We start from the raw sequence: 26,888 nt of genomic DNA, 5'->3' as shown, positions 1-26,888 counted from the left end.
TTTCTCTGTGTAGCTTTGTAGACCAGGCTGGTCTTGAGCTCACAGAGATCCACCTGCCTCTGCCTCCCAAGTACTGGGATTAAAGGCTTGTACCACCATTGCCCAGCATGGAGCTTGATTTTCTTACTGTGCAGTGGCTCCTAGGAATCAAACCCAGGTAATCAGCCTTGGCAGCAAATATCTTTACCTGCTGAGACATTTGGCTGGCCCCTTTCTTAGACTTTTGATCACTGTGACAAATTACTCCAGATAAGTTAAGGGAGGAAAAATATATTATGGAGGTTTTGGAGGTTGCAGGGGTGTGTGACAGGACATCTCACATGACAGCCAGCAAGGAGATCAGAAAGGGATCTAAGACAAAATAGAGCCTCCTAAGGATGTACCTCCAATGACCTACTTCCTTTAGTTAGGATGCATTTCCTAAAGTCTCTGGGACATGTCATAGTCAAGCTATAATAATACTGCCTTTTAGTAACAAACAAGAGAATATTGATGGGTTAAGCCAACATTGTTGCTGTCTTGCTCACATGTCCAATGGTAGTCATTAGGACTCAATGTAGTGATTTAGAGAGATGCTTTCCCTCCATGTTAATCCCACTATTCCAGAATGAGCCCTGTTAAAGTCCTAGAAGCAGGGAATGCATCTGAACCTTTAACTGCCTCAAAACTGAGACATGGGAGATGCATCTTCACAAGGCTTTTGTTGGACCTACCCAGGAAGACAGCCTCTGCTGCAATTCATTTATTAAAAACACCTGAAGGGCCAGTGAGATGGCTTTTCAGTAAAGGCACTGGATGCAAGCCTGATGGCCTGAGGTTTGTTTGTTTTCTCAGGGTGAGTTCTAGCTGTCCTGGAACTCACTCTGTAGACCATCTTGGCCTTTTCTACATGCCAGAAATCAGCCTTTCTCTGCCTCTGAAGTGTTGTGATTACAGGGGTGTGCCACTGCAACCTGGCTTGATGATCCGAGTTTCATCTTTAGGATATAGATATCCTTATTCACATTCTGTAGTTTGAGGAGTTAAACCCAAACAGGTTTTGAATCTTCTGAAAAAAGTAGTGTAAAACATTTTAAAGCACTGATACTTTTTCTTCTAAGTAAATTTTACTGGCTCACAACCATCTGTAATAAGATCTGGTGCCCTCTTCCGGCCTGCAGGCATACATGCAGGCAGAACACTGTATACATAATAAATTTTAAAATTTTAAAGATTATTTATTTATTTAATACTAATAATTTAATAATAACAATAATTTATTTAATTAATTTATTTAATAATAATTATTATTTAATAATTATAATTATTATTTAATAATAATTAATAATAATTAATAAATAATCTTTAAAAATTTAAAATTTATTATGTATACAGTGTTCTGCCTGCATGTATGCCTGCAGGCCGGAAGAGGGCACCAGATCTCATTACAGATGGTTGTGAGCCACCATGTGGTTGCTGAGAATTGAACTCAGGACCTCTGGAAGAGCAGTCAGTGCTATTAACCTCTGAGCCATCTCTCCAGCCCCCACATAATAAATCCTTAAAAAATAAATAACAATAAAAACAAAAAATTATCTTACACTGAAGTCTAATTTCCAAGATTTAAAATTGGAAGGGGGAGGATGCTTAAGGTTCACTTAGCAATCCTTTACATTTGCATATGTTTATATACTTATTAAAGTAGTCTACCTTAAATATTTTTTTTTTTAGTTTGTTTTTTGTCACACGTACTACTAGTTAGAAATAATGTAAGTCCACTTTAGAAACTAGGAAAATAGGCACAGAGTAGTGAAGTAATTTAAGTTGATCCTACAGTACTATGTGATGAAGTATGAACTTCAACTGGAACTGTCAACTTTCATAGCACTGGAGGTTTCCCCAAATACAAAGAGCTGCTTTCTTAATCACTATAGCTTTACTTAACTATAGCTTTACTTACTTTTTTCTTTTCTTTTCTTTTTTTTTTTTAGGTTAGTTATTTCGATTGTAAGAGATTTCAACATTCCTGGGAATGTCCTCTTTCACCTTTGCTTAGAAGGAGTCTCTGAATCTGTGGGTTAGCTCCTGGAGAAGTGCTTCACGGGGGCCACATATAGATGCTTTCATGAAGAGGGGTGAAAAACCAGAAGGGTACAGACAGATGAGGCCTAAGACCTTTCCTGCCAGCAACTACCCTGGCAGCAGCCGACAAATGCTTCAGGAGATCCGAGAATCCCTTAGGAATTTATCTAAACCATCTGATACTGCAAAGGCCGAGCATAACCTGAGCAAGATGTCGACTGAAGATCCCAGGCAAGTGAGAAATCCACCCAAATTTGGCACACACCATAAAGCCTTGCAAGAAATTCGAAACTCTCTACTACCATTCGCAAATGAAACAAGTTCTTCCCGAAGTCCTTCAGAAGTTAATCCACAGATGTTTCAGGATTTGCAGGCTGCTGGCTTTGATGAGGTAAGAACATTTAAAGACACACACAACAAATGATTCTTCTTATCCTGTAAGGTAAACACCTTTCAGGAGAGGTCATACAGAAGTCTTCCTTTGAGAGGACTCAACTGTGCATACAAATTTCTGTGTTCTATTAACAAAGAATGCTGTATTTACAATTCTGATTAGTATAACAAGATAATTATTTCTTTGGTTTCTTCTGTGCTCGTCCTAAATACTAGAACTTCTATAGGTGAGGTTGTGAAGCCAGAGTGGAGGTGCAGTTGAAGAAAGCCACAAGTGATAGGGGGAGGGGAGTAGTTTGAAATGTGAGATTGTGATCTCAGTTGTTGTTGGAAAAGTGATAACTCCAAGGATACAGTCTAGATTCATCGTAGGAAGAGAGAATTATAGTAACTAAGTAGTATTTTCATGTCACTCAGACCCAGTTTTAAATTTAGTTCTGGCTAACAAAGCCAAATCTTTGTTTTTTGGAAATAGGGTTTCTCTATGTATCTCTGGCTGTCCTGGAACTTGTTTTGTAGACCAGGCTGGCCTTGAACTCACAGAGATCTGCCTGCTTCTGTCTCCCAAGTTCTAGGATTAAAGGCATGCACTACCATCACCACCACTACCACCACCACCACCACCACCACTACCACCACTACCACCACCACCATCACCTGTCTACAAAGCCAAGTCTTTATTATTCAGAGCTCCCGTGAGACCTTTTCATAACATAGTTAATCACATTTTGTATAGATTATTAATACAGTTTGTTTGTCACAACAAAATACTTAGCAGAAATCATTTTTAATAAAAATCAGTTATGTACAGCTGGAGACTTGGCTTTACAGGTAAAGAGCACTGGCTGTACTGCTGGAGGAGGTTTGATTCCCAGCGCTCACATGGAGGCTCACAACTATCTATAAAACTCCAATTCAAGGGGATTCTATACCCTTTTCTGACCTCCTCAAGCACATGGTGTAAATATATACACAGAGCCAAATACTCATACACATAAAATAAATATTTAAAAATCAGCTATGTCAAATGTAACTAATGGTGGATAATCAAGTCATAGCCAGGTATGGTGGCTCATGCTAGCACTAGGAACACTGAGTGAGAGGATTTTAAGTTCTGGGGTAACTGGGCTCTTGTAAAATAAAAAATAAATTACGAGCTGGGCAGTGGTGGTTCATGTCTTTAATTCCAGCACATAGAAGATAGAGGCAGGTAGATCTCTGAGATTGAGGCAAGTCAGGTCAGGTCTACAAAGTGAGTTCTAGGACAGCCAAGGCTGTTTGTTACAAAGAGAAACCCTGTCTCAAACAACATAAACAACAACAACAAAGATACATTTTATTTCAAAGAGGAAGAGACAGTTAGATCAAAACAAAAACAAAATTCTGTATTATATATATATAAAAAAAAATCAGTGCTTAACATGTAGGATGCCAAACAGTCCTCTGGTCTCCTAGGGCCTTGGTAGTGGCACTTCTCTAGCTCCTCACTTCTCTAGCTCCGTTGTCCACACCACATTACAGTTGCTGTTGCTGTTCTTGGCAGACAGCGAATTGTATTGGCATCATCAAAATGTTTGGGTCTCCATTGTAACTGGGCTACATCTTTTGGGCTCTCTTTAGGGACTCTGACCTTGCCATTTAGTGTAAACTATAACTTTTCTCTATGACCTCTTCAAATCCTGGGGTTTCTGCTTCAACTGAGGCTGCAAATTCACCACTGGCCTTTCCTGGCCTCTCACAGTGCCAAGCCTTAGCTGCTCTCCATGCCTTCAACACTAGTACTGCCTGGGAAACTTACACATTGCCAAGTTTGGTTGATAGCACAAGGTAAAGCCTTGGCTCCCCCTGAACCACAGCTTCTGTGTACCAATCCTGAGGAAACAAGGCCCTGGAATATTTTACTTCAGTGATGCTGGTCTCTTTTTTTTTTTTTTTTTTTTTTTTTTGGTTATTGTTGTTGTTGTTTTAGCCCCAGCATTATCTTCCAGGTTCCCACAGCAGTTCATAAGCTCTGAACTCTTGATGGCTTTTCTTACCCAGAATTTCAGTCTTCCCACAGCCCTCCCCAAAACATCGTCAGGTCTTGTCACAGCAAGTTCTCACAAACCTGGTACCAATTTTCTGTTTTAGTTAGTTACTTTTGCTGTGATAAAACATAACTAAAAGCGATTTATAAGTTCATCACTGAGAAAGTCAAGGCAGGAACTCAGGGCAGTAACCTGGAGGCAAGAACTGGAACAGAGGCTGTGGAGGAGGGCTGTTTATTGACTTGCTCCTGAGAACTTTCTCAGAGCACCCAGGAGAGCTGTGTAAGGTGAGCTAGGTCCTCTCACATCCATCAAGAAATTACTTCAATTGAGGTTCCCCCTCTTCACCAATGACTCTAGCTTGTATCAAGCTGACATGTTTAGTTGCCTTTTTCTTTTTTCTTTTTTTGGTTTTTCGAGACAGGGTTTCTCTGTGTAGCTTTGGATCCTATCCTGGCACTCGCTTGGAGACCAGGCTGGCCTCAAAGTCACAGAGATCCGCCTGCCTCTGCCTCCTGAGTGCTGGGATTAAAGGTGTGTGCCACCAACGCCTGGCTTAGTTGCCTTTTGTTTTGTTTTTTAAGACAGGTCTTGTCTAGCTCAGTTTAGTGTAGAACTCTGTTTAGTCCAGTCTCAGCTCACATTCACCACTCTATTGCATCAGCCTCCCAAGTGACAGATTTACAGGTGTGTGCCATTGTGCCCTGTCTGTCTGCCCTCCCTCCCTTCTTCTTTCTTTCTTCTTTTTCTCTTTCCTGAGAATGTTTCTGGTAACTATTGAATTAAAAGTTCAAATATTTCAAGATTAATTTCTTGATAGGCATAAATGTTAAATAGTATTGATGCTTTTTTAGAGGACATAAATATACAATTACTAAAGCATATTCTTTCCTCCAAACATGAAAAATGAAGGCATAATTATGTGATTTTTTTTTTTATAACAGCACTTTGTATTATGTATTAAAGGTGCTGATTTGAGGGTTCTTTTCACACTGGCACTAACACTCCACTTTAAATACTGAACACTATACTGACATTATTCCATAAATTTATTTATGTATAGCCAGGTGGTGGTGGCGCATGCCTTTAGTCCCCGAACTTGGGAGGCAGAGGCAGGCAGATTTCTGTGAGTTGGAGACTGGTTTACAAAACTAGTTCCAGGACAGCCTCCAAAGCCAAAGAGAAACCCTGTCTCAAAACAAAACAAAACAAATTTATTTATCTATTTATTTGTTTCTTTACTTATTTATTTTGGTTTTTCCAGATAGGGTGGAAGCTTTGTTTAGCTTTGGAGCCTGATCTGGAACTTGCTCTGCAGACCAGCCTTGAACTCACATCCATCCATCTGCCTCTGCCTCCTAAGTGCCAAGATCGAAGGTTAAAGCATGGCAATAGTTTTGTTCAGCTAGTGTAATAAAACTGGCTGTATGACATTACATGCCTTGTGGTCACAGCACTTGGGTGGTAGAAGTGGGGTGATCAAAGTCATGCTAAATTTTATATCCAGTTTAAGGCTACTTGAAATCCTGTAACAAAAAAAAAAAAAAAGGAAAAGAAAAGAGTTAATAATCACCAAAACCATAGGCTGAAATTCTATATGAATCACACAATATTGATAACCAATATGATACCACCATATAATGGTTAGTAGCACAGTTACAGTTTGATTTAACCAGTTTATAAATTAAATTTGAATTTAAGAATAATTTCTTTGTATCTCATTACAAATTTGCAAAATCTGACTGGCATAAAACATGACCACAGTGTACCTTGTTTTGGTTAGAAATTGAGTTTGGTTGCCTTTAACAAAAATCCAGTTAATGCTTTGAATATGATAGTGATTTGGGGCTGGAGAGATGGTTCAGTTAGAGAAGCATTAGCTGCTCTGTAGAGGACGTGGGCTCAATTTCCAGCACCCACAGGGTCCTCACAGTGGTTTGTAACTCCAGTGTCAGGGGATATGACACCCCTTTTTGATCTTTGTGTGCATTCAGGCAAAACACCTATAACAGAAAATAAATAATTCCTTTACTGATAGACATACTTTATTAAGATACTTAATTAAAACTCTGAGTTTTAAAGTTTGTTATTTTTATATTGTTGTTTGGGTGTGTGCATGATATGGGGGCAGGCATGTGCTGTGACACACATGTGGAGGTCAGTTCTCTCCTTTCTTCTTTATGTGGGCTCTAGGGATTGAATTCAAGTTGCCAGGCCTACATGGAAGCATATTTATCTGCTGACCATCGCTGGCCCATGTCCAGTATTTTTATTGCTTTTTGAAATATGATAATCTTATTCATGTAAGAATGAAAAGTGAAACCATATTGCTGTTTTTACAATACTAGAAGGAAGCAGCAGGTGTGCTACATAAAAATAAAAATGTTAAAGAAACATTTCTAAGATTTGAAGGTTTGTTTTGTTTCTTTAGTAGTTTGAGATTTATGGGGCTGTTGTCAGTAATTACAAAGAAGACACTAATAATAGGGTGTGGGGACTGGTTAGTTGTCTTAGTAGGTAAGGTGCCTGATGACCTGATGGCTCTAGGACCTTCCAATATGAGAACTGCTTCCAGAATGTTGTCCTCTGACCTCCACACATTCACCTTGGCGTTCTTGTTCACAGTGCACATGCACACAAAATAAGTGAGAATGAAATAAGACGGCATTGTGTTTGAGGCACTATCTTTTCGTAACTAGGAATTTTCTCTTGTGCTTACTACTCTTGTTCTTTCCTTCTGCTAATTATATTTAAATTATGTTTCTTTTTGTTAAAATTTTGTATCAGGACATGGTTATTCAAGCTCTTCAGAAAACTAATAACAGAAGCATAGAAGCAGCTGTTGAATTCATTAGTAAAATGAGTTACCAAGACCCTCGTCGGGAGCAAATGGCTGCGGTAGCTGCCAGACCTATTAATGCCAGCATGAAACCAGGTGAGTCGTCGTATAGGGTTTTGTTTGTTTGTTGTTTCTTGTCTCTTCTTTTACAGTATATTGTAAAACAACTGAATATATCAAATCTTTGGTCTTAGAAATTGCTGATATTGCCAGGCATAGTGGTGCAGTCCTGGTAATACCAACATTTAGGAGATGGAGTCTGGAGAATTAGTAATTACAGGCCAGCCACTGCTACAAAATGAGTTCAAAGTCAGTTTGAAGTATAGGAGACCCTGTCTCAAACAAAGCAAAAAACAGAAAGGAAGACTGAGTGTAGGTGGAGAGAGAGACTGACAAACCGTGCCATTAGCATCTGTATTAGAGGAACAGAATTGATAGGAATGAAAGGGGATTTATTTAAAATTTATTTTTAAGTGTATGAATACTGTGCATGTATGTGTGTATATATGTGTGCCACATGCATTCCTGGTGCCATTGAGGTCTAGACTCTGGGGTGGTTGTAAACACCATATGGGGTACTAGGAACTGGACCCAGGTCCTCTGCAAGAGCAGCAAGTAGTCTTAACCTTTGAGCCACCTTTCTAGTCCCCCTAGAAGTGTATTTGTTAATTTGAGTGGCTTATAGGATGTGGTCTGGCCAGTCCAACAATGGCTGTCTCTCCTGATTGAAAGGCCAAGGATCCAGTAGTTGTTCAGTCCATGTCTCTGTTGGAATCCCAAAGAAGTAGGTTCTAATACCAACAAAGGAATGTCTTAGCCACAGGATAGATGAGTTTGCTAGCAAGATTGAGGGCAAGCTGGCAAAAAGCAAAAGCTTCATTCTTCCATGTCCTCTAATGTAGGCTCCATCAGGAGGTATGGGCAAGATTTAGGATGATTCTTTTCACCTCAAATGATCGAATCAAGAAATCCCTCACAGGGCTGGAGAGATGACTCAATGGTTAAGAGCACGGACTGCTCTTCCCAAGGTCCTGAGTTCAATTCCCAGCAACCACAAGGTGGCTCACGACCATCTGTAACGAGACCCTGCCTGTGCCCTCTTGTGGCCTGCTGGGATACATGCAGGCAGAACACTGTATACATAATAAATAAATAAATCTGTTAAAAAAAATGTATACTGTAAGGTATACAGAATAAAAAAGAAATTAGCACATCAAGTGTCTTGATTAGGGTCTATTGCTGTGAAGCTACACTATGACAACAGCAACTCTTATAAAGGACAGTATTTAATTGGGCTGGTTTACAGGTTCAGAAGTTTAGTTTATTATTGTCATGGTGGGAAACATAGCAGCACACAGGCAGATATGTGGAGAAGGAGCCAAGGATCACCTGCAGGCAGAAAGAAGGAAGGGAGTGCCAGTGGGCCTGGCTTGATCTTCTGAAACCTCAAAGCCCACCCCCAGGGATACATTTCTTCCAATAGGGTCACACTTATTCCAACAAGGCCACAAATCCTTAATCCTTTCAAATAATGCCACTCTTTATGAGCCTATGGGGGCCATTTTCTTCTCTTTTTAAAAATAATTTACTTAAATTTATTTTATGTGCATTGGTGTGAAGGTGTCAGATCCCCTGGTACTGGAATTACATACAGACAGTTGTAAGCTGCCATGTGGGTGCTAGGAATTGAACCCAGGTCTTCTGGAAGAGCAGTCAGTACTCTTAACTGCTAAGCCATCTCTCCAGCCCCAGTGGAGGCCATTTTCATTCAAACTACCACATCAAGATTTAAAAGGGGGAAAAAATAAGGACTGTGTACCGATTTTGCAGAGGACCCAAGTTCGATCCTCAGCACCCATATTAGGTGGCTCACAACTTCAGCTCCTGGAAATTTCATGCCCCTGACCTGCAAGGGCATCTCTATTCAGATGCACAGACACGTGTGTAACCAAAAATATCCAGGAGGTGATGATGAACACCTTTAATCCCAGCACTCAGAAGGCAGAGGCAGGCGGATCTCTGAGTTAGAGGGCAGCTTGATCTACAGAGTGAGTTCCAGGACAGTCAGGGGTACACACAGAAACCCTGTCTCAAAAAATTAAAAAAACAAAAAACAAAATAACATTTTAAAGGTAAGATTATTAATAAAAATGAAGTTAAAAAATTAGAAAAAAGACAAGGTCTCTGGAGCCTTGGCTAACATCAAACTTGACATGTGTGTTATAAATGGTAGGGAGACCTGGATGTCTCAAGACATTCCTCCCTGCCTCCTCCTCACATCTGAGGAGCTGAGCTTGACTCCTGTGACCTATGTAATGGAAGGAGAGAACCAGCTCCAGCCAGTGGTTTTCTGACCTACACATGCATGCTATGGCACATGTATATCTACACACATGCACAAAATTAATAAAATGTAATATACATGTTTTTAAGTAAAACCACTTGCTGGAATTGTATTTCATAACCTTTGAGGGTAGGGGCTAAATCAAGCTAACTACCTCTTTCACTTGTTGGGGGAGGGTGTGATGGGGATACTTAAAATCTGCTCTCTTAGATCTGGGCAGGGTTGGTGTACCCTTGTTTTCCCAATACATGGAAGTCTACAGCAAGAGGACCAAGAATCTAAGACCGGCTTAGACTACTAGACAAATAAGACCCTTGAAATAATTAGTCAATTAATTATTTTGGTCAGTTCCCAAGAATGCATTGGGTTTTTGTTATATTTATATTATGAATGTTTTACTTGCATGTGTATATGTGGGCTTATGTATCTAATGCATGTGAAGTTCAAAAGAGGGTATTAAATGCCCTGGAGCTGGAGTTATCATTGTGAGCTGCCTTGTGGGTAGTGGGAACTGAACATAAGTCCTCCTCTGTAAGAGCAGTGTGCAATTTTAACCATGGAGTCATCTCTCCAGCACCAAGAATGCATTTACTATGGTCAACATGTTGTAAGACTGGTCTCTTGACTCACTCCTTTTTTACAATTCTTAACTATCATTTAGTAGTATCAGAATTCTGAGCTAAATTATTTTTAAATGACAGGTTAAAAAATATGACTATTCTCTCTTTTATAATCACAGGAAATGTGCAACAATCAATTAACCGAAAACAAAGCTGGAAAGGTTCTAAAGAGTCTTTAGTTCCTCAGAGACACGGCCCACCTCTAGGAGAAAATGTGGTCTATCGTTCTGAAAGCCCCAACTCACAGGCAGATGTAGGAAGACCCCTGTCTGGATCCGGCATTACAGCATTTGCTCAAGCTCATCCAAGCAATGGACAGAGAGTGAATCCCCCACCACCACCTCAGGTTAGGAGTGTTACTCCTCCACCACCTCCAAGAGGCCAGACTCCCCCTCCACGAGGCACAACTCCACCTCCTTCCTCATGGGAACCAAACTCGCAGACAAAGCGCTATTCTGGGAACATGGAATATGTAATCTCCCGAATCTCTCCTGTTCCACCTGGCACATGGCAGGAGGGCTACCCTCCACCACCTCTTAACACTTCTCCCATGAATCCTTCTAACCAGGGACAGAGAGGCATTAATTCTGTTCCAGTTGGCAGACAACCAATCATCATGCAAAGTACTAACAAATTTACCTTTCCACCAGGGAGACCTGGAGTTCAGAATGGTGGTGGTCAGACTGATTTTATCATGCACCAAAATGTTGTCCCAGCTGGGGCTGTAAATCGGCAGCCACCACCTCCATATCCTCTGACCCCAACTAATGGACAGAGCCCTTCTGCTTTACAAGCAGGGGGATCTGCTGCTCCTCCATCATATGCAAATGGAAATATTCCCCAATCAATGATGGTGCCAAACAGGAACAGTCATAACATGGAGCTTTATAATATCAATATATCTGGACTGCAAACAACTTGGCCTCAGTCATCTTCTGCTCCTGTCCAATCATCCCCAAGCAGTGGGCATGAAATTCCTACGTGGCAACCTAACATACCAGTGAGGTCAAATTCTTTTAATAACCCACTAGGAAGTAGACCAAGTCACTCTGCTAATTCTCAGCCTTCAGCCACTACAGTCACTGCAATCACACCAGCTCCTATTCAACAGCCTGTGAAAAGCATTCGTGTCCTGAAACCAGAGTTGCAGACTGCTTTAGCCCCTACACATCCTTCCTGGATGCCACAGCCAATTCAGACTGTTCAGCCTACCCCTTTTCCTGAGGGTACAGTTTCAAATGTACCTGTCATTCCACCAGCTGCTGAAGCTCCAAGCTATCAAGGTCCACCACCACCTTATCCAAAACATTTGCTGCACCAAAACCCATCTGTTCCTCCATATGAGTCAATAAATAAACCATGCAAAGATGATCAGCCTAGCTTACCCAAGGATGAGGATGGTGAGAAAAGTCTGGAAAATGTTGATAGTGGGGATAAAGAAAAGAAACAGATTACAACTTCACCTATCACTGTTAGGAAAAACAAGAAAGATGAAGAACGAAGAGAATCTCGGATTCAGAGTTACTCACCTCAGGCATTTAAATTCTTTATGGAGCAGCACGTAGAAAATGTCCTGAAATCTCATCAGCAGCGTCTGCATCGGAAAAAACAATTAGAAAATGAAATGATGCGGGTAAAACTTTTACAAATATTTCCATCTTTGAGCTTCTCTTTCCTTGTTATTTTAAAATACTATCTATGTTCCAGTATTCTTGTAGAGAGATATGATGTGTTGCCAATAATTTGAGTAAACTTTGGTAGAATTTTTGATTGTAGCATTTCAGTGATTTATTCAGCATTTACTATAATAAAGTTCTTGTGTAAATTTAAAAAACATTATGTATAGTATGTGGGATGTGGAAATTAAAACAAGGGTTAATTCCTAATTTTTTTGTTTCTTTTTTTTGTTTGTTTGTTTGTTTTTCGAAACAGGGTTTCTCTGTAGGTTTGGAGACTGTTCTGGAACTCTCTTTGAAGACCAGGCTGGCTTCAAACTCACAGAGATCTGCCTGCCTCTTGCCTCTGCCTCCCGAGTGCTGGGATAAAAGGCATAAGTCACCACTGCCCGGCTAATTTCTTGTTTTTATATATTATTTTATAACATACAAAAGTCAACCAGAAATATCTGGGTTATCATTCAATACACATAAGAATCATTGCTTTTTAGCTGAAAATTTGGTATTTATTCTTTATATACACATTATTAGAAAGTGTCAAAGTCATTAGACATCGTGGCACACACCCTTAATCCCAGCAGTCAGGAGACAGAGGCCTGCATTGCTAGTTCAAAGGTAGCCAAGGCTGTGTAGCAAGACTGTTACACAAACCAGAAGAAAAAAATGAAAAGCAAGTGTCAAAATAATCTCTTTGCAGTTATTTTCTTCTTCTAATTATGCTTGAGGAAAATAGGCTGAAATTATTGAATGCATTGAGACCAGAGTACTGTGTACTCCCTTCAGATCTCTAGTAGATTTCATTGGTAGGTGCTATGGTTGAGCCCTCACCATCATGGTTGTATCATGCTCATAGTATAAAGTTTTGATTTTCCTTCCTCTTACATTTACCACTCAAAGTGTAAGAAGATTATGCTTCTCTTCACATCATACTGGAAGAGCTGGAAAATGATTATTTCAAGTCTCACTTTAGTCAGTCTGGGGGTGGGGGCGGGCACACACACAGGTTTTGAGATATGGTTTCTCTGTCTAGCTCTGGCTGTCCTGGAACTCTATAGACCAGGCTGGCCTGGAACTCAGAGAACCACCTGCCTCTGTCTCCTGAGTGCTGGGATTAAAGGCATGTGTCACTACTGCCCAGCTGGTATTTTCTTACTATAAGTGATTATGTTAAAGTGAGAAATACCACAAATTCTTTTATTCACATTGTTCTTAGAATTTCTTACTAAAGTCTATGTATTTTCTTAGTTTATTTTTCCTTTTTCCTCTTCACTTTCACTAATAGCTGACTTAAACTTTCATGGTGTTGGAAGCTTTGCTGACTTCTGTAGCCTCCATTCTGTGTAGGCAAGTAAGATTTTAAGAGAAAGAGTTGTGTACTAAGTCTGGCATGCTACCACTCTGAAAAGACTTTGCATGCAAATGCACATCCTAACAGAAGCATGAGGTTGCTGTTTGAGATTAGTCTTGCATTTCTAAAATTAGCTTCTACTCTTCCAAGACTTATCCCCTTGCCTTCTAAGTCCAGGTATCCTGTCACTGCTCAGAAGCTGAGCTTTGTGTTTATCTGCTTTTTGATTGATAATGCCCTTAATCACAATAATTTTAAAAACTATTTCAGAATATCTAAAAAATACCAAGCAGTTTGTCCCCTTTGTACTTTGTTAGAGGTATACTAGGAGTCTCATCTGTAATGGCCTCAGAAAGAAGAAGAAAGATTACCATGACTTTTGTATATTTCTTTTAAAAAGTTTTAGCTACATTTTTATTTATACATGTCTCTCTGTATATGTGTCTGTTCATGCATACGTGCACATAAGCCTCTGAGAACATGTAGAGGTCAAAGGACAACATGAGGGAGTTGGTTCTGTCCACCCTGTGGGTCCCAGGGATCAAACTGGGAGAGTCAGACTTGGCCACAGATGCCTTTACCTACTGAGCTATTCATCCTCCCTCCCTCCCTCCCTCCCTCCCTCCCTCCCTCCTCCTCCCTCCCTCCCTCCCTCCTCCCTCCCTCCCTCCCTCCCTCCTTTTCTTTTTGATTGAGCCTGGGTGAAAAAATTTCTGAAAAATAAAATGAGGGGGGAAATATTTGAGCCCTAGACATTCTATAGAAATGTTTTGTGACGGCAGTCTGATGCTATAATTTGAGAATATGCATGGAGAGAGTTGAGAGTGCATGTTGACAGACGTCTGTTTTACTGTGTATTGGGAAACTATTCTGTGAGTGCTTTAGAGAGGAATAGAAGCCTGACTGTTGATAGCCTCTTCTATTTGCTCCACAGCTGAATTTGCATATATACTCACCTTCTGTATTGTTTACTAGCTTTCAAGCTTGACTTTGATCATTAATTTTTCCCTGAAATACATTCTAGAATTCTAACATGCTTCATTAAAAATTATTGTGCATTTAACTTTCAAAAATATGCCTGAATTTTTTTTAAGCTATTTCTCACTGTTCAAAGCAATTCCTTATTAACCTCTAGTTTATTTACCTAGGTTGGATTATCTCAAGATGCCCAGGATCAAATGAGAAAGATGCTTTGCCAGAAAGAGTCTAACTATATTCGTCTTAAGAGGGCTAAAATGGACAAGTCTATGTTTGTGAAGATAAAGACACTAGGAATAGGAGCATTTGGTGAAGTCTGTCTAGCAAGAAAAGTTGATACTAAAGCTTTGTATGCAACAAAAACTCTTCGAAAGAAAGATGTTCTACTTCGAAATCAAGTTGCTCATGTTAAAGCCGAGAGAGATATCCTAGCTGAAGCTGACAATGAATGGGTAGTTCGATTGTATTATTCATTCCAAGATAAGGACAATTTGTACTTTGTGATGGACTACATTCCTGGGGGTGATATGATGAGCCTATTAATTAGAATGGGCATCTTTCCAGAAAATCTGGCACGATTCTACATAGCAGAACTTACCTGTGCAGTTGAAAGTGTGCATAAAATGGGTTTTATTCATAGAGATATTAAGCCTGATAACATTTTGATTGACCGAGATGGCCATATTAAATTGACTGACTTTGGTCTGTGCACTGGCTTCAGATGGACACATGATTCCAAGTACTACCAGAGTGGTAAGTGAGCTTGTAGATTCCATTTAACTCACCATAATATAATTTATTTATGAAGTACTGTTTAAGATGGCTTCAACACTGGATGAGACCAGTAGACATAGGTTGGTTTCCAACTCTCTTATTAAATTTAGGTGAACTTTCACTTACATCTATAAAGTTAAAGATTGTATAAAGTTTATTTTTGATATTATTGAGGTCTTTTTAAATAACTACTACAAAATTTGGTCACTTCTGAAATGTATCAGTTTTTAAAATAATTTTGGAATAAAGCCTCTGTGTCCAGCAAGATAATCAATAGTTGTTAGATGCCCTTAGCAGTTATTTCTTCTTCTTTCCTTCAGAGACATCATTATTTAGAACTTTGTTATCCGTTCCTCACTTTTCTCAATTTTGCTGCCGCTGTTGTTTCCCTGACCACCTGCCTGCTAGGCAAGTAGTCTACCACTAAGCTATAGCCTCACCACTTGGTATTTCTATTGTGAAACAAGCTCTCACTAGGTTTCAAAGACTTCAGTTGAACTTATCCTTAGTGGCTCAGGAAAGCTTTCATCTTGGGATCCTCCAGCTTCAGCTTCTCAAGTAACAGGGATTATAGGCCTGTACTACTAGGCCTGGACACTGTATTTTATAGCATTATGTATTATATTCGTCAGTGATATATTACTTCATTTTTCCTACTCCTGAAACTATTTAAATACAATCATTCTATATGTATTTTTGTGTTTCTGATTTCTTTTTGTTTACTTCTTTTGCTTTTGAGATTTCTCCATGTCACTGCATATATTTGTTCTCACTGCTATGTAGAGTACTGTCACACAACCTATTTAACCCTAAACACACGCACATAATTCTATTTAGTTTTATGACACTGTGAGGCAGAATGAAGACATGAGACTTAGGTGAAGTAACTTGTCCAAGGTCAGACAGAAATTAAGTGTAAGGGCTAGGCTTTGAACCCAGGTTTGTCTGATTACAGGGCCCATGTTATTTCTACCACACTGCCTCACCAAGAACCCTTCAAGCGCTAATGGAAGTGTAAGTTGATCTAATGTTTGTTGAATACTTACTATATCCTAGGTACTTTACATATAACCTAATTTAGTGCTTATAGCATCTTCTAAGGTAAGTGTTAGCCAGATGGATTTCTTTCTTTTTTATTTATTTAATTTTGAGGCAGGACTTCACTATGTAGAACAGGCCAGTTTTTTTTTTGTTTGTTTGTTTGTTTGTTTCGTTGGTTGTTTTTGGTTTTTGTTTGTTTTTGGTCTTTTCAGACGGGGGTTCTCTGTGTAACATCTCCAGCTGTCCTGGAACTTGCTTTGTAAAACAGCCTGGCCTTGAACCCACAGAGATCGGCCTGGCACACAAGCCAGTCTTAAACTCACTGTTTAACCTATTGTGACTCCAAACTCACAGTTCCCCTGCTTCAGCTTCCCACGTTTAGACATTATAGGCATGTTCTGCCATACCCAGCACACTGAGTGGATAGAATTGTTTCCTACACTTAACTTTATTACCTCTGATTCTCTGGAAAAGTATAATTCCTAGGCTCTGTTTCAGACTTTTGATTGAAAAATCTTCTCTGGAAAATGGGAAATATATATACACACACATTATATATGTATTCATACTGTATATACATTATATACTATATATACATTCACACATTTATTATTTATTTTTCTTTTTATATACATTGGTGATTTGCCTGCTTGTATGTCTGTGTGGGGGTATCAGATCTTTTAGTTACAGACAGTTGTGAGCTGCTCTGTGGCTGCTGGGAATTGCACCCTGATCCTCTGGAAGAGCAGTTAGTGCTTTTTTTTTTTTTTTTCCCCAAGACAGGGTTTCTCTGTGTAGCTTTGGAGCCTATCCTGGCACTTGCTCTGGAGAGCAGGCAGGCCTCAAAGTCACAGAGAGCCGCCTGCCTCTGCCTCCCAAGTGCTGGGATTAAAGGCATGCGCCACCAACGCCGGGCTCAGTTAGTGCTCTTAACCACTGAGCCATCTCCTGCCCCAGGTACTATATGTTAATGAAATTTCCCAGGTGATTATTACAATTAGGTTAATTTCAGTACTGTAAGTAGTTTTAAATACTCTACATATGTTAATGTTGTCATTCTCTCTAGAAATGGTTTTGCCCTGTCCCCACCTGGATTTCAGATAGCTGTTTAACTTTGTTAACGAAGAGCTGCCACAGCTGTCTGCTCAAATCCATCCTTCTCAGTTCTAGAGCACTGTAGCACTGGCACCTGCCCAGGTGGCTGAGTCCCTCCCTCTACAGCTGCATTCTACCATCCTCAGCCAAGCTTCCTGTAGTTACCTCCTTGGCCTGTCTCTTCCTGCTCTTTCCAGCACAGAGGCAGTGTTCTTCCTGCTGCAGCCTTCACATGCTGTGGGGTCTGCTTTCTTTAATCATTGATCAGTTTCTGTTCTCTTGCTTCAGAATCTCCTGTATCTTTTCACTGTGTTGCCCTTGCCTGCCTTCTGTTGCTGTCTTTTCATATGATTGAGTCCTTGCCTTTTACATTTTAGTAAATGTTACTTTCTCATTTAATCGCCTTTGCCATCCAATCTAATGTAACTGTCAAGTCACATTTGTGTGGTCTCCTATATTTATAGAATAGTCAGTGTGTCTTTTCTGTGTTCTCCAGACTTGTCTTGAATACCTGGGTTCAAGTAATCTTCCTGCCTCTGCCTTTTGTGAGGCTGGGACTGCAGATCCATGCCATACCGTCCGTCCGTCCGTCCGTCCGTCCGTCCGTCTGTCCGTGTGTGTGTGTGTGTGTGTGTGTGTGTGTGTGTGTGTGTGTGTGTGTATGATGCTGGAGACTGGCACCCAGAGCTTTTCCATGCTAAATATGTGCTCTCCCGGTGTCTACCACCAAGTACACCCTCAGTGCCATCATCATCATCATTTTTTTTCTTTCATGTATATGTGGGCAGATGTGTGTATAGTTCATGTGGTTATATGTACATGTAGGGGCAGGGGTCAATGTCAGCTCTCTTTCTTGATTATTATCTTTTAATTTTTACATTTATGTTTATAAAGTGTGTGTGTGTGTGTGTGTGTGTATGGGCACAGTATGTACATGCCATGATGTTTAAAGATCAGAGTACTTGTGGGAGTTGCCTCTGTTTTTCTACCATATAGGTTCCAGTGATCCAGACCAGGTCATTTACCTGGGAAATGGCATGCTCCTTTACTAGCTGAGACATCTCAACAGCTCCTCCATTTTTTTTTTTTCTTACCCTATTTTTGAGACTGGGTTTCTTACTGTACCTGGAGCTCATGATTTGGGTAAGCTGGCTGGCTGGTCAGTCGTTTCAGGGACCCACCTGTCTCTGCCTTCCTTCAGCACCTAGTTTTTACAGGGGTGTTAGGGATCCAAAGTCAGGTCCTTATGCTTGTGCAGCTGTCACTTTACCAACTGAGCCCCCCCCCCCAACCCCCTTATTTTTTTTTTTATTCTTTGTTTTAAAAAACAATGAAAACCAAAACCAGCCCTTTATTTTGTTTATGTGGAAGTCAGAGGTCTTGCTGGAGTTGCTTCTGTCCTACCTAGTTCCTGAGGATTAAACTCAGGTCATGAGGACTAGCTGTCTTGCTGGGTCCCCTTAGGTTTTTGAGACAAGTTCTCTCTACTTAGCTCTGTTTTCCTGAAACTCACTATGTACACCAGGCTGGCCTTGAACTCACAGAGGCCTCCCTAGTGCTGGGAGTAAAGTCATGCTGTATAGCAAATTTGAGGCTAGTCTGGGTTACAGTGAGACACTGTCTTTTAAAAAAAAAAAAGGAAGGGGCTGGAGAGATGGCTCAGAGGTTAAGAGCACTGACTGTTCTTCCAGAGGTCCTGAGTTCAATTCCCAGCAACCACATGGTGGCTCACAACCACTTTGAATGAGATCTGATGCCCTCTGCTGGCATGCAGGCAGAAGACTACATAATAAATAAATAAAATCTTTAAAAAAAAAGGAAGGAAGGGCTGGAGACAAGAATGCCTACCTGAGTTCAGTTTCTAGAACCCATGCAAGTTAGATCCCATACATCTCCAGCTCCAAGCAGACCTGACAGGGCTGGCTTCTGAGGATACTGTATTCAGTCATGTGCACATGCTCACAAGTATAAACATAACTAATAAATCTTAAAAAAAAAAAAAATTAAAAGGGGCCAGCAAAGTTGTGTCGGGATCACAGGTATATTACACCAAACCAGATTATTGTAGTTCTGGCATGGAGCCCAGGGCTAGGCAAGCACCCTCTAACAGCTGAGATCACCCTCAGCCCCTGTCATCCCTGTGTTTCTTATATATGTTTGTTGAGCTTCTCCCCTGCCAGAGTATGAGCTGTCTGAGTAAAGAATCTTTCTTATTATCTTTTGCTGAATGAATGAATTTGATCTGATGTATTTAAAAATATCCTCAGAAAAATAAAAATAGTTTGAATGAGATACTTTCTCCTACCTACTCATGACTTAACTGTTACCATCTAACACAGAGTAAATTATTGAGTCTTTAGTTTTTCTCAGTTCAAATCTTTTCCTGTTAATAACTCAGCCAACAGGCCCTCATCAGTAATAGTAACATTGCCAGTGACTTGGGATCTTTTGTGAATTAATTCACAGGGAAAGTAGTACTAGCTCTTAATCATGATATCAGCGGCTAAACAGACTTGAGGGTTACTTTTGTCCTTGTTGCTCTCATTTAATTTTGTCCTTTTTATTGTGCAGGAGATCACCCACGGCAAGACAGCATGGATTTCAGTAATGAATGGGGAGATCCCTCCAACTGTCGGTGTGGAGACAGACTAAAGCCGCTAGAACGGAGAGCAGCACGCCAGCACCAGCGGTGTCTAGCACATTCTTTGGTTGGGACTCCCAATTACATTGCACCTGAAGTACTACTACGAACAGGCAAGGCATTTATTTGTCTCATAAATAATTTTAGTAGTCTTTGAGATCAGCCAGACTTAAACTAGAATATACTTTATTTCTTTTCAGGATTAAGATAAATGTGTTGATTTTACAGTTTAAATTGTTGACTTAATGCTAATATTGTTTGTAGTCTGAGGGTTTTTAAAAGTATTCTTTTGAGTAACTATATAATTTTGGTACCTTTAGGATATACCCAGTTGTGTGATTGGTGGAGTGTTGGTGTTATTCTTTTTGAAATGTTGGTGGGACAGCCTCCTTTCTTGGCACAAACACCATTAGAAACACAAATGAAGGTAAGCTATAGGACCTGCACAAAAAAAACATCAGTCCTTACACAGTAGATCTTCTTGTGTGCTGTAGTACTTAAGAGTGCCTTTGTATATATTGTCTAAAACACCTGAGGCAGAAACAATATTTTTTCAGATTTTGTTTTGTTTTGAGAAAGGGTCTCAGTCTGTCACCCTGAATTACCCTAGAATTCACCATGTAAACCAACTGGCTTCAGAGAGCTGCCTCTCTCCCCGGATTTTCATATGTTTGCATATAACTGAGATTTCCTAGGAATAGATTGCAGGTTTAAACATGAAAGTCATTTCTATGTCAAACAGCCTGAAGGTAATTCTATAGAGTAGTTTAGTGCACCTCTCTTTCTCTGTGGTTCTGTTTTGGTTTTTGGAGTAGTAGGATACCAGCCCAGGGTCTCTGATAGGCTGGATTAGTGCTCTGCCACAGAGCTGTGTCCCAGTCCTCGTGAACCCCTTTTGAGTGCAACCAACACAGGTCATCTGTGGAGCGCTCTACTTACAGTATCATGTCAGCATGAAGAACTTTAGTGTTTTTATTTTATTTTTTTTAATTTAATTTTTTCTAAATATTTATTTATTTACTATGTATATACAGTGTTCTGCTTGCACACAAGGAGAGGGCATCAGATCTCATTACAGATGGTTGTGAGCCACCATGTGGTTGCTGGGAATTGAACTCAGGTCCTCTGGAAGAGCAGTCAGTGCTCTTAAGCTCTGAGCCATCTCTCCATCCCCCTTTATTTTATTTTTAATAATTTATTTAATTTTATGTGCATTGGTATAAATGTGTCATATCCCCTGGAACTGGAGTTATAGTTTTGAGCTGCCATGTGGGTGCTGGGAATTGAATACAGGTCCTCTGGAAAAACAGCCAGTGCTCTTACTGCTGAGCCATTTCTCCAGCCTCTGAACTTTCATGTTTTAAAGTATTTCAGATTTTGCCTGGCAGTCTCGGCACATGCCTATAATCCCAGCACTTGGGAGTCATCTCTCCAGCCACCCCCCAACAACTTTTTTTTTTTTTTTTTTTTGGTTTTTCGAGACAGGGTTTCTCTATGTAGCTTTGGAGCCTATCCTGGCACTCGCTCTGGAGACCAGGCTGGCCTCGAAGTCACAGAGATCCACCTGCCTCTGCCTCCCGAGTGCTGGGATTAAAGGCATACGCCACCAACACCCGGCTCCCCAACAACTCTTACAAAGGAAAAATCTTTAATTGGGGGCTGGCTTACAGTTCAGAGGTGTTTAGCCCATTATCTTCATGGTGGGAAACATGGCAGAGTCAGGCAGACATGGTGCTGGAAGGAGTCTGAGAGTTCTTCATCTCAGTCTGAAGAGACTGGGATATACTAGGCCTGGTTTGAACTTTTGAGACCTCAAAACCCCCAGTGACACACTTTCTTCATCAAGGCCACACCTCCTAATAGTGCCAGTCCCTGTGAGTCTGTGGGGCATTCTCAATAGAGTCCCAGGACAGCCAAGGCTACTTAGAGAGACCTTTTCTCAAAAATAAAACAGTCAGGTGTGTGTGGAGGGACATGCCTTTAATCCCAAGCTCTGGGAGGCAGAGGCAGGTGGATCTCTGCGTTCAAGGCCAGTATGTTCTACAGAGAGAGTTCCAGGACAGCCAGGACTACACACAGAAAACCTGTCTCAAAAACAACAACAATCAAACAAGACAAAATAAACAACTTTACGGTGAGTCTTCCCAAGAGGCAAGGATAGGAGAAAGTATATTTTTTAGCAGTGATTTATTATTAAAGGCAAAATACCATCCAAATTATTTAGAAAAACTAGTAGTCCAGTAAGGCATTTGGTATAAAACTTGGGGAAATTGTTTATTTTCATCTCTCCCTAATTTTTAAAAATTCTTGTCTAAAGGTTATCAACTGGCAAACTTCTCTTCACATTCCCCCTCAAGCTAAGCTGAGTCCTGAAGCCTCTGACCTCATCATCAAACTTTGCCGAGGACCGGAGGATCGCCTAGGCAAGAATGGTGCTGATGAAATAAAGGCCCATCCATTTTTTAAAACCATTGACTTCTCTAGTGATCTGAGACAGCAGTCTGCTTCATACATTCCCAAAATCACCCACCCAACAGACACGTCCAATTTTGACCCTGTTGACCCTGATAAATTGTGGAGTGATGATAACGAGGAAGAAAATGTCAGTGACACCCTGAACGGATGGTACAAAAACGGCAAGCACCCGGAACATGCTTTTTATGAGTTTACCTTTCGAAGGTTTTTTGATGACAATGGCTACCCATATAATTATCCAAAGCCTATTGAATATGAATACATTAATTCACAAGGCTCAGAGCAACAGTCTGATGAAGACGATCAACACACAGGCTCAGATGTAAAAAACCGTGATCTAGTATATGTTTAATAGACTAGGAGATAATTGTAAGAATTTTCAGAAAGACCTGAAATTCAGGGTTTTGTTAAGTTTTGAGAAGATTATGCAAATGTGACAGAGTTTGTGTGCTCTGTGTACAATATTTTATTTTCCTAAATTATGGAAAATCGTTTTTAAAATATTAATTTATTCCACCCTTTTAATTCAGTAATTTAGAATAAATTGTTATAAGGAAAATAAATTATGAACTGAGTATTATAGTCAGTTCTTGGTACTCAAAGTACTTAAAAAATAGTGCTCTGTTTAAAAAGAGAAGCCTGGTATCTATTTGTATATATGCTAAATAATTTTAAAAGTCAAGAGTTTTTGAAAGACAGTTTTATCTTGCTTTAACCAAATATGAAACATATCCATATTTCCCTGTAACTTTGGTTTTAGTTCACAATAAGCTAAAGAAATTAAGCTATCATTTTAGAAGGTGTACCTAGGCTAATGCTAATCTGGAAGTCATATCCTGGAATCATAAATACAGAGCAGAAAAAAATGAGTTGACTAGAAATAATGCAGTTTCCCTCTTCCCTCCATGGAAATCTTTAACTTAGCATTTCCTCTCAATTACTGGTTTTAAAAGGAGAAGTCAGAGCACTACTAGTTTTGTTTCCATATTGGTATTAATGCTGCTTCCAGTTTTAAAAGGGAACCAAGTTGCCATAAATCAAATTTTCAAATACTGAAAACTAAGGTCTGTAATATTTTTATCTTAAAATTAGAAGAAAAATTCCATCTCCTAATCAGAGAAATTATTTTTAGTTTGTAAAACTTTGATTAGAATTTATTTGTATGTACTCACTAAGAAAGTACTTTTCCAGTGGCTGGGGATATAACTTAGTGGTAGAGCACTTGCCTAACATACACAAAGCCCTAGGTTCAATCCCCAGCACCCCTGTCCCCCAAAGGAACCTTTGCAGTACAGTGACCCATATTGTTGTGTTGTCAGTGCTGTAGATTTCCTTTCATGACAGTGCTACAATGCAAATCACTGGCACAGGAAAATGTTTCTATTTGGCACTATTATACCTAAGAGTAGATTAACTGGTTAAAAGATAATTATTAATAAACTCCTAATTGGGATGACCATTCCTAATTAGAAGAAGATACATAGTGGTTTAGAAATTAAAGAACTCCTAACTTATTTAAGATTAATGTGCCTATTTATATAATGTTTAGGTTCTAAGGAAGAATTGTGGCTTCATAACAAAATGCATAGTAACATCTTTTAGGAAGAAGAATCGGGCTGTATTCTGACCTTAGTAACATTTGTATATTATTTCCTTTTCTTAAGGTTTATTGACATGAATTTCTTTATCAGACTTAATGTTTGTGGACAGGAATGATATTTACCTATCTAGCTTTCTTATAAAGTTTAATTTGTTTGAAACCATATGCATAATAAAATTAAAGGCAAAGTTATTTGGTTGAATTCGGGAAAGAGAAAAAGTCATTAGCTTATTAGCTTACACTTTGATGTTCAATTTAAAACTTGTTGCAGTGTAAGGGTGGGCCTTTGGGGTCACTGGTTCTTTTGAAATGAAGGCTTTGTGAACCCTGGCCCCATGAAAAAAGTGCACATCAACACATACACAGAAAGTGTTACATGCACTTCCAGGGGTCTCTCGATATGACAAAAACCTCACAGACAGCAAGTTAAAGACCTACTCTTCTTATAAGTAAATTACTGCATTAAACTGAAAACTTAATTTATTGCACAGTACTCAGATGAGCACATTTTGTAAAAATAATGATGATTTGTCATTGGAAAGTTTTCTAGAGTATGAGCTGATGACCCTATGAATGCTGGCACAACACTGACATATTTTAAACATTATTTTTGAGGGCACTGAAATATTTGTTGTTTTTGAAGGATTTCTAATGAGACCTGTAAGAGAATGTGCTATCACAAAACAGTCTTTAAATCATGGGACATTTGAATAGTCTATAAAATCCTATGCAAAACATGCTTATCCAAGAATTTTTGACTTGGTCACATTTATAAGAGAGCCCTCTTGTTCTTTGGGCTTTCTCACTCAGATTTACATTTTCATTAGTGGATTTACTCCTGGATTATGGTGCAATACAGTAGAAAATCAGTTTCATCATGTTCACACTGCAGGAAAATAAAGGTGCTGCCTCTTCCCTTCCACAACATGTTTCCTCAGAATGTAAACACTACAAATTCTGTGTCCTTCTAAACTTCCCTGATGTATAAGCGTGTCTAGTGTTTGTTGGAGGCAGTATACAAGCATTCGTATCCAAAATTTTAGTATTTTATCCACAACTTTAATATTGGGATGCTCATATTGGTTATTTATTCCCTGACTACATCCAGTTTTTTCAGCATAAAGCTGGTACTTTTCTGAGCAAACAATGAGAATAGCATAAAACCTGACACTCTGAACTGAAGTGGGGTGAAGACACTCTTCTCCATGCCGTCCCTTTTGGCTGTCTTGTGTGCTTGCCCCTTTAATGCGTATCGATAGTATTTATAAAATGCATTCTATAATTGTGTAATTGTACATACTGTCGTGTATTGTTCAGTGACTCCTGAGGCAGGCCCTGTTGCTGTATCTGTCCTCCCTTCCTATTTGTAATAGAAACTATAGAATATATGACTAAGAAGTCACTTTGAGATTGACTTTTTTAAAAAGTTATTTCCTTCTGCTGTTGAGAAGTGCAAAACTGTGAGTGGAAATGTTTTATTCTTACTTAATAATATGTTAGACATTAGAAACACAGTGGGAGGAGTTTTTAGATATGCTGCTGCTGTTACCCAAGGTACTTTAGAAATTTTTCTTTAATAAACAACAACAAAAAATCCCTTTGGTATTTAAAGTGAAAGTCTGTTTTTTAATCTAAACTAAAATGTAATTTGGGTCAACATATTGGGATATTTGTAAAGTGCCTTAGTATATCCTTTGTGGAGGGCACTTCCCAGTTTACTTTTATATTGTATTATGTATATAAGTATTTTGTATTAAAATGGAATCAATGGCAACACTACCATTTTATAAAATAATGCTTTGCTAGAGAAAAGAATTACAGCTTTGCAATATAACAACTGTTTTGCATATTTCTGAATGTAATAGCACAATTAATCAGTCTGTTTTAATGAATCTATTTGTATTTTCCCAATCATTTCCTCTAGTGTAACATTTGCTGGGATAATTAAAAGCAAAATTCAAATCTTTCAATCATGTGTGAAAAGCTAAATTATGTTAATTTTTTTATTATGTCTTACTTTGTGTGGGGGTGCGAATGCACACATAGAGGGCAGAGGACAAGTTTCAGGGGTCAGTCTCTCGTTTGACCCTGTGGGTACTGGGATCAAACCTGCATGCATCTTCAGGTTTGGTGGCAAGAACCTTATCCACTGAGCAATCTTGCCAGCTCTACGATTTTTTCTTACTCTTTTCTTTTTTACACATATTTTGTTTATATGTATATTTACATGCCACAGCACTTACGTGGCAATCAGAGGCCTTGTTGGATTCCTCTCCCTCCTTCAACTATGTGGTTCCTGAGGATTAGGCAAGTTCCTTTCTTTACCTGGGGAGGCCATTTCACAACCCCAATTTTTAACTTTTTAAAGGTTTATTTTTTTTACATTTATATAATTTTAACTTTTTTGGGGGGGTTGCTTTTTTGAGACAGGGTTTTTTTGTATAGCCCTGGCTGTCCTGGAACTAGCTCTGTAGACCAGGCTGGCTTCGAACTCACTGAGATCCACCTGCCTCTGCCTCCTGAGTACTGAGAGTACTGCCTCTGCCCGGCCATTTTATCACTTTTGAAAAACTTATTTTATGTAAGTATTCTATCTGCATTTATGCCTGCACAACAGAAGAGGGAATCAGATCCCACTACAGGTGGCTGTGAGCCACCTTGTGAGTGCTGGAAATGGGACTCAGGATCTCTGGAAGAGCATTGGGTGTTTTTAAATCACTGAGCCACCTCTCCAGCTTTAAATGTGTATGTTATGTTTCCCTTTTACATGTAATCGTAGGAAATGCTAATCAGGTTCTTACACATTGTCTCAGAATAGCTGAACATGAAACATTTTTAGTGTTACCATTACTGTTGTTTTCTTCTGTCTACTAGTTTACATCCCTTCATAAATTAGTATTTGATATGCATGAGGCCAAATTCATTTGATTGGCCCAAATGCAATATTCCTGATTTGTGTTACTACTTTGTGGGCCC

The 26,888-nt window shown here is 39.4% G+C and overlaps 1 protein-coding gene across 3 annotated transcripts in view; it reads left to right on the top strand.

The window, feature by feature from the left end:
• The window catches only part of Lats1 (large tumor suppressor kinase 1), a 33,075-nt gene extending 7,193 nt beyond the window's left edge, over positions 1-25,882 (top strand). The window contains exons 1-8 of one of the 3 annotated variants that reach the window (XM_027402060.2): positions 41-157; positions 1,971-2,452; positions 7,269-7,416; positions 10,404-11,917; positions 14,457-15,039; positions 19,768-19,950; positions 20,158-20,264; positions 22,155-25,882. In XM_027402060.2, coding sequence (XP_027257861.1) covers positions 2,105-2,452; positions 7,269-7,416; positions 10,404-11,917; positions 14,457-15,039; positions 19,768-19,950; positions 20,158-20,264; positions 22,155-22,664 — 3,393 coding nt within the window. In that variant the 5' untranslated portion in view covers positions 41-157; positions 1,971-2,104 and the 3' untranslated portion in view covers positions 22,665-25,882. Of the gene's footprint in view, positions 1-40; positions 158-1,970; positions 2,453-7,268; positions 7,417-10,403; positions 11,918-14,456; positions 15,040-16,015; positions 16,075-19,767; positions 19,951-20,157; positions 20,265-22,154 lie in introns of those variants that run through there. The other 2 variants (XR_004768469.1, XM_027402058.2) reach the window with 2 other exon arrangements.
• The last annotated feature ends 1,006 nt before the right edge of the window (positions 25,883-26,888 follow it).

Source organism: Cricetulus griseus, chromosome 2 (genome assembly GCF_003668045.3).
Source record: "Cricetulus griseus strain 17A/GY chromosome 2, alternate assembly CriGri-PICRH-1.0, whole genome shotgun sequence".
NCBI lineage: Eukaryota > Metazoa > Chordata > Mammalia > Rodentia > Cricetidae > Cricetulus > Cricetulus griseus.
This window is presented reverse-complemented; position numbering and strand designations above follow the sequence as displayed.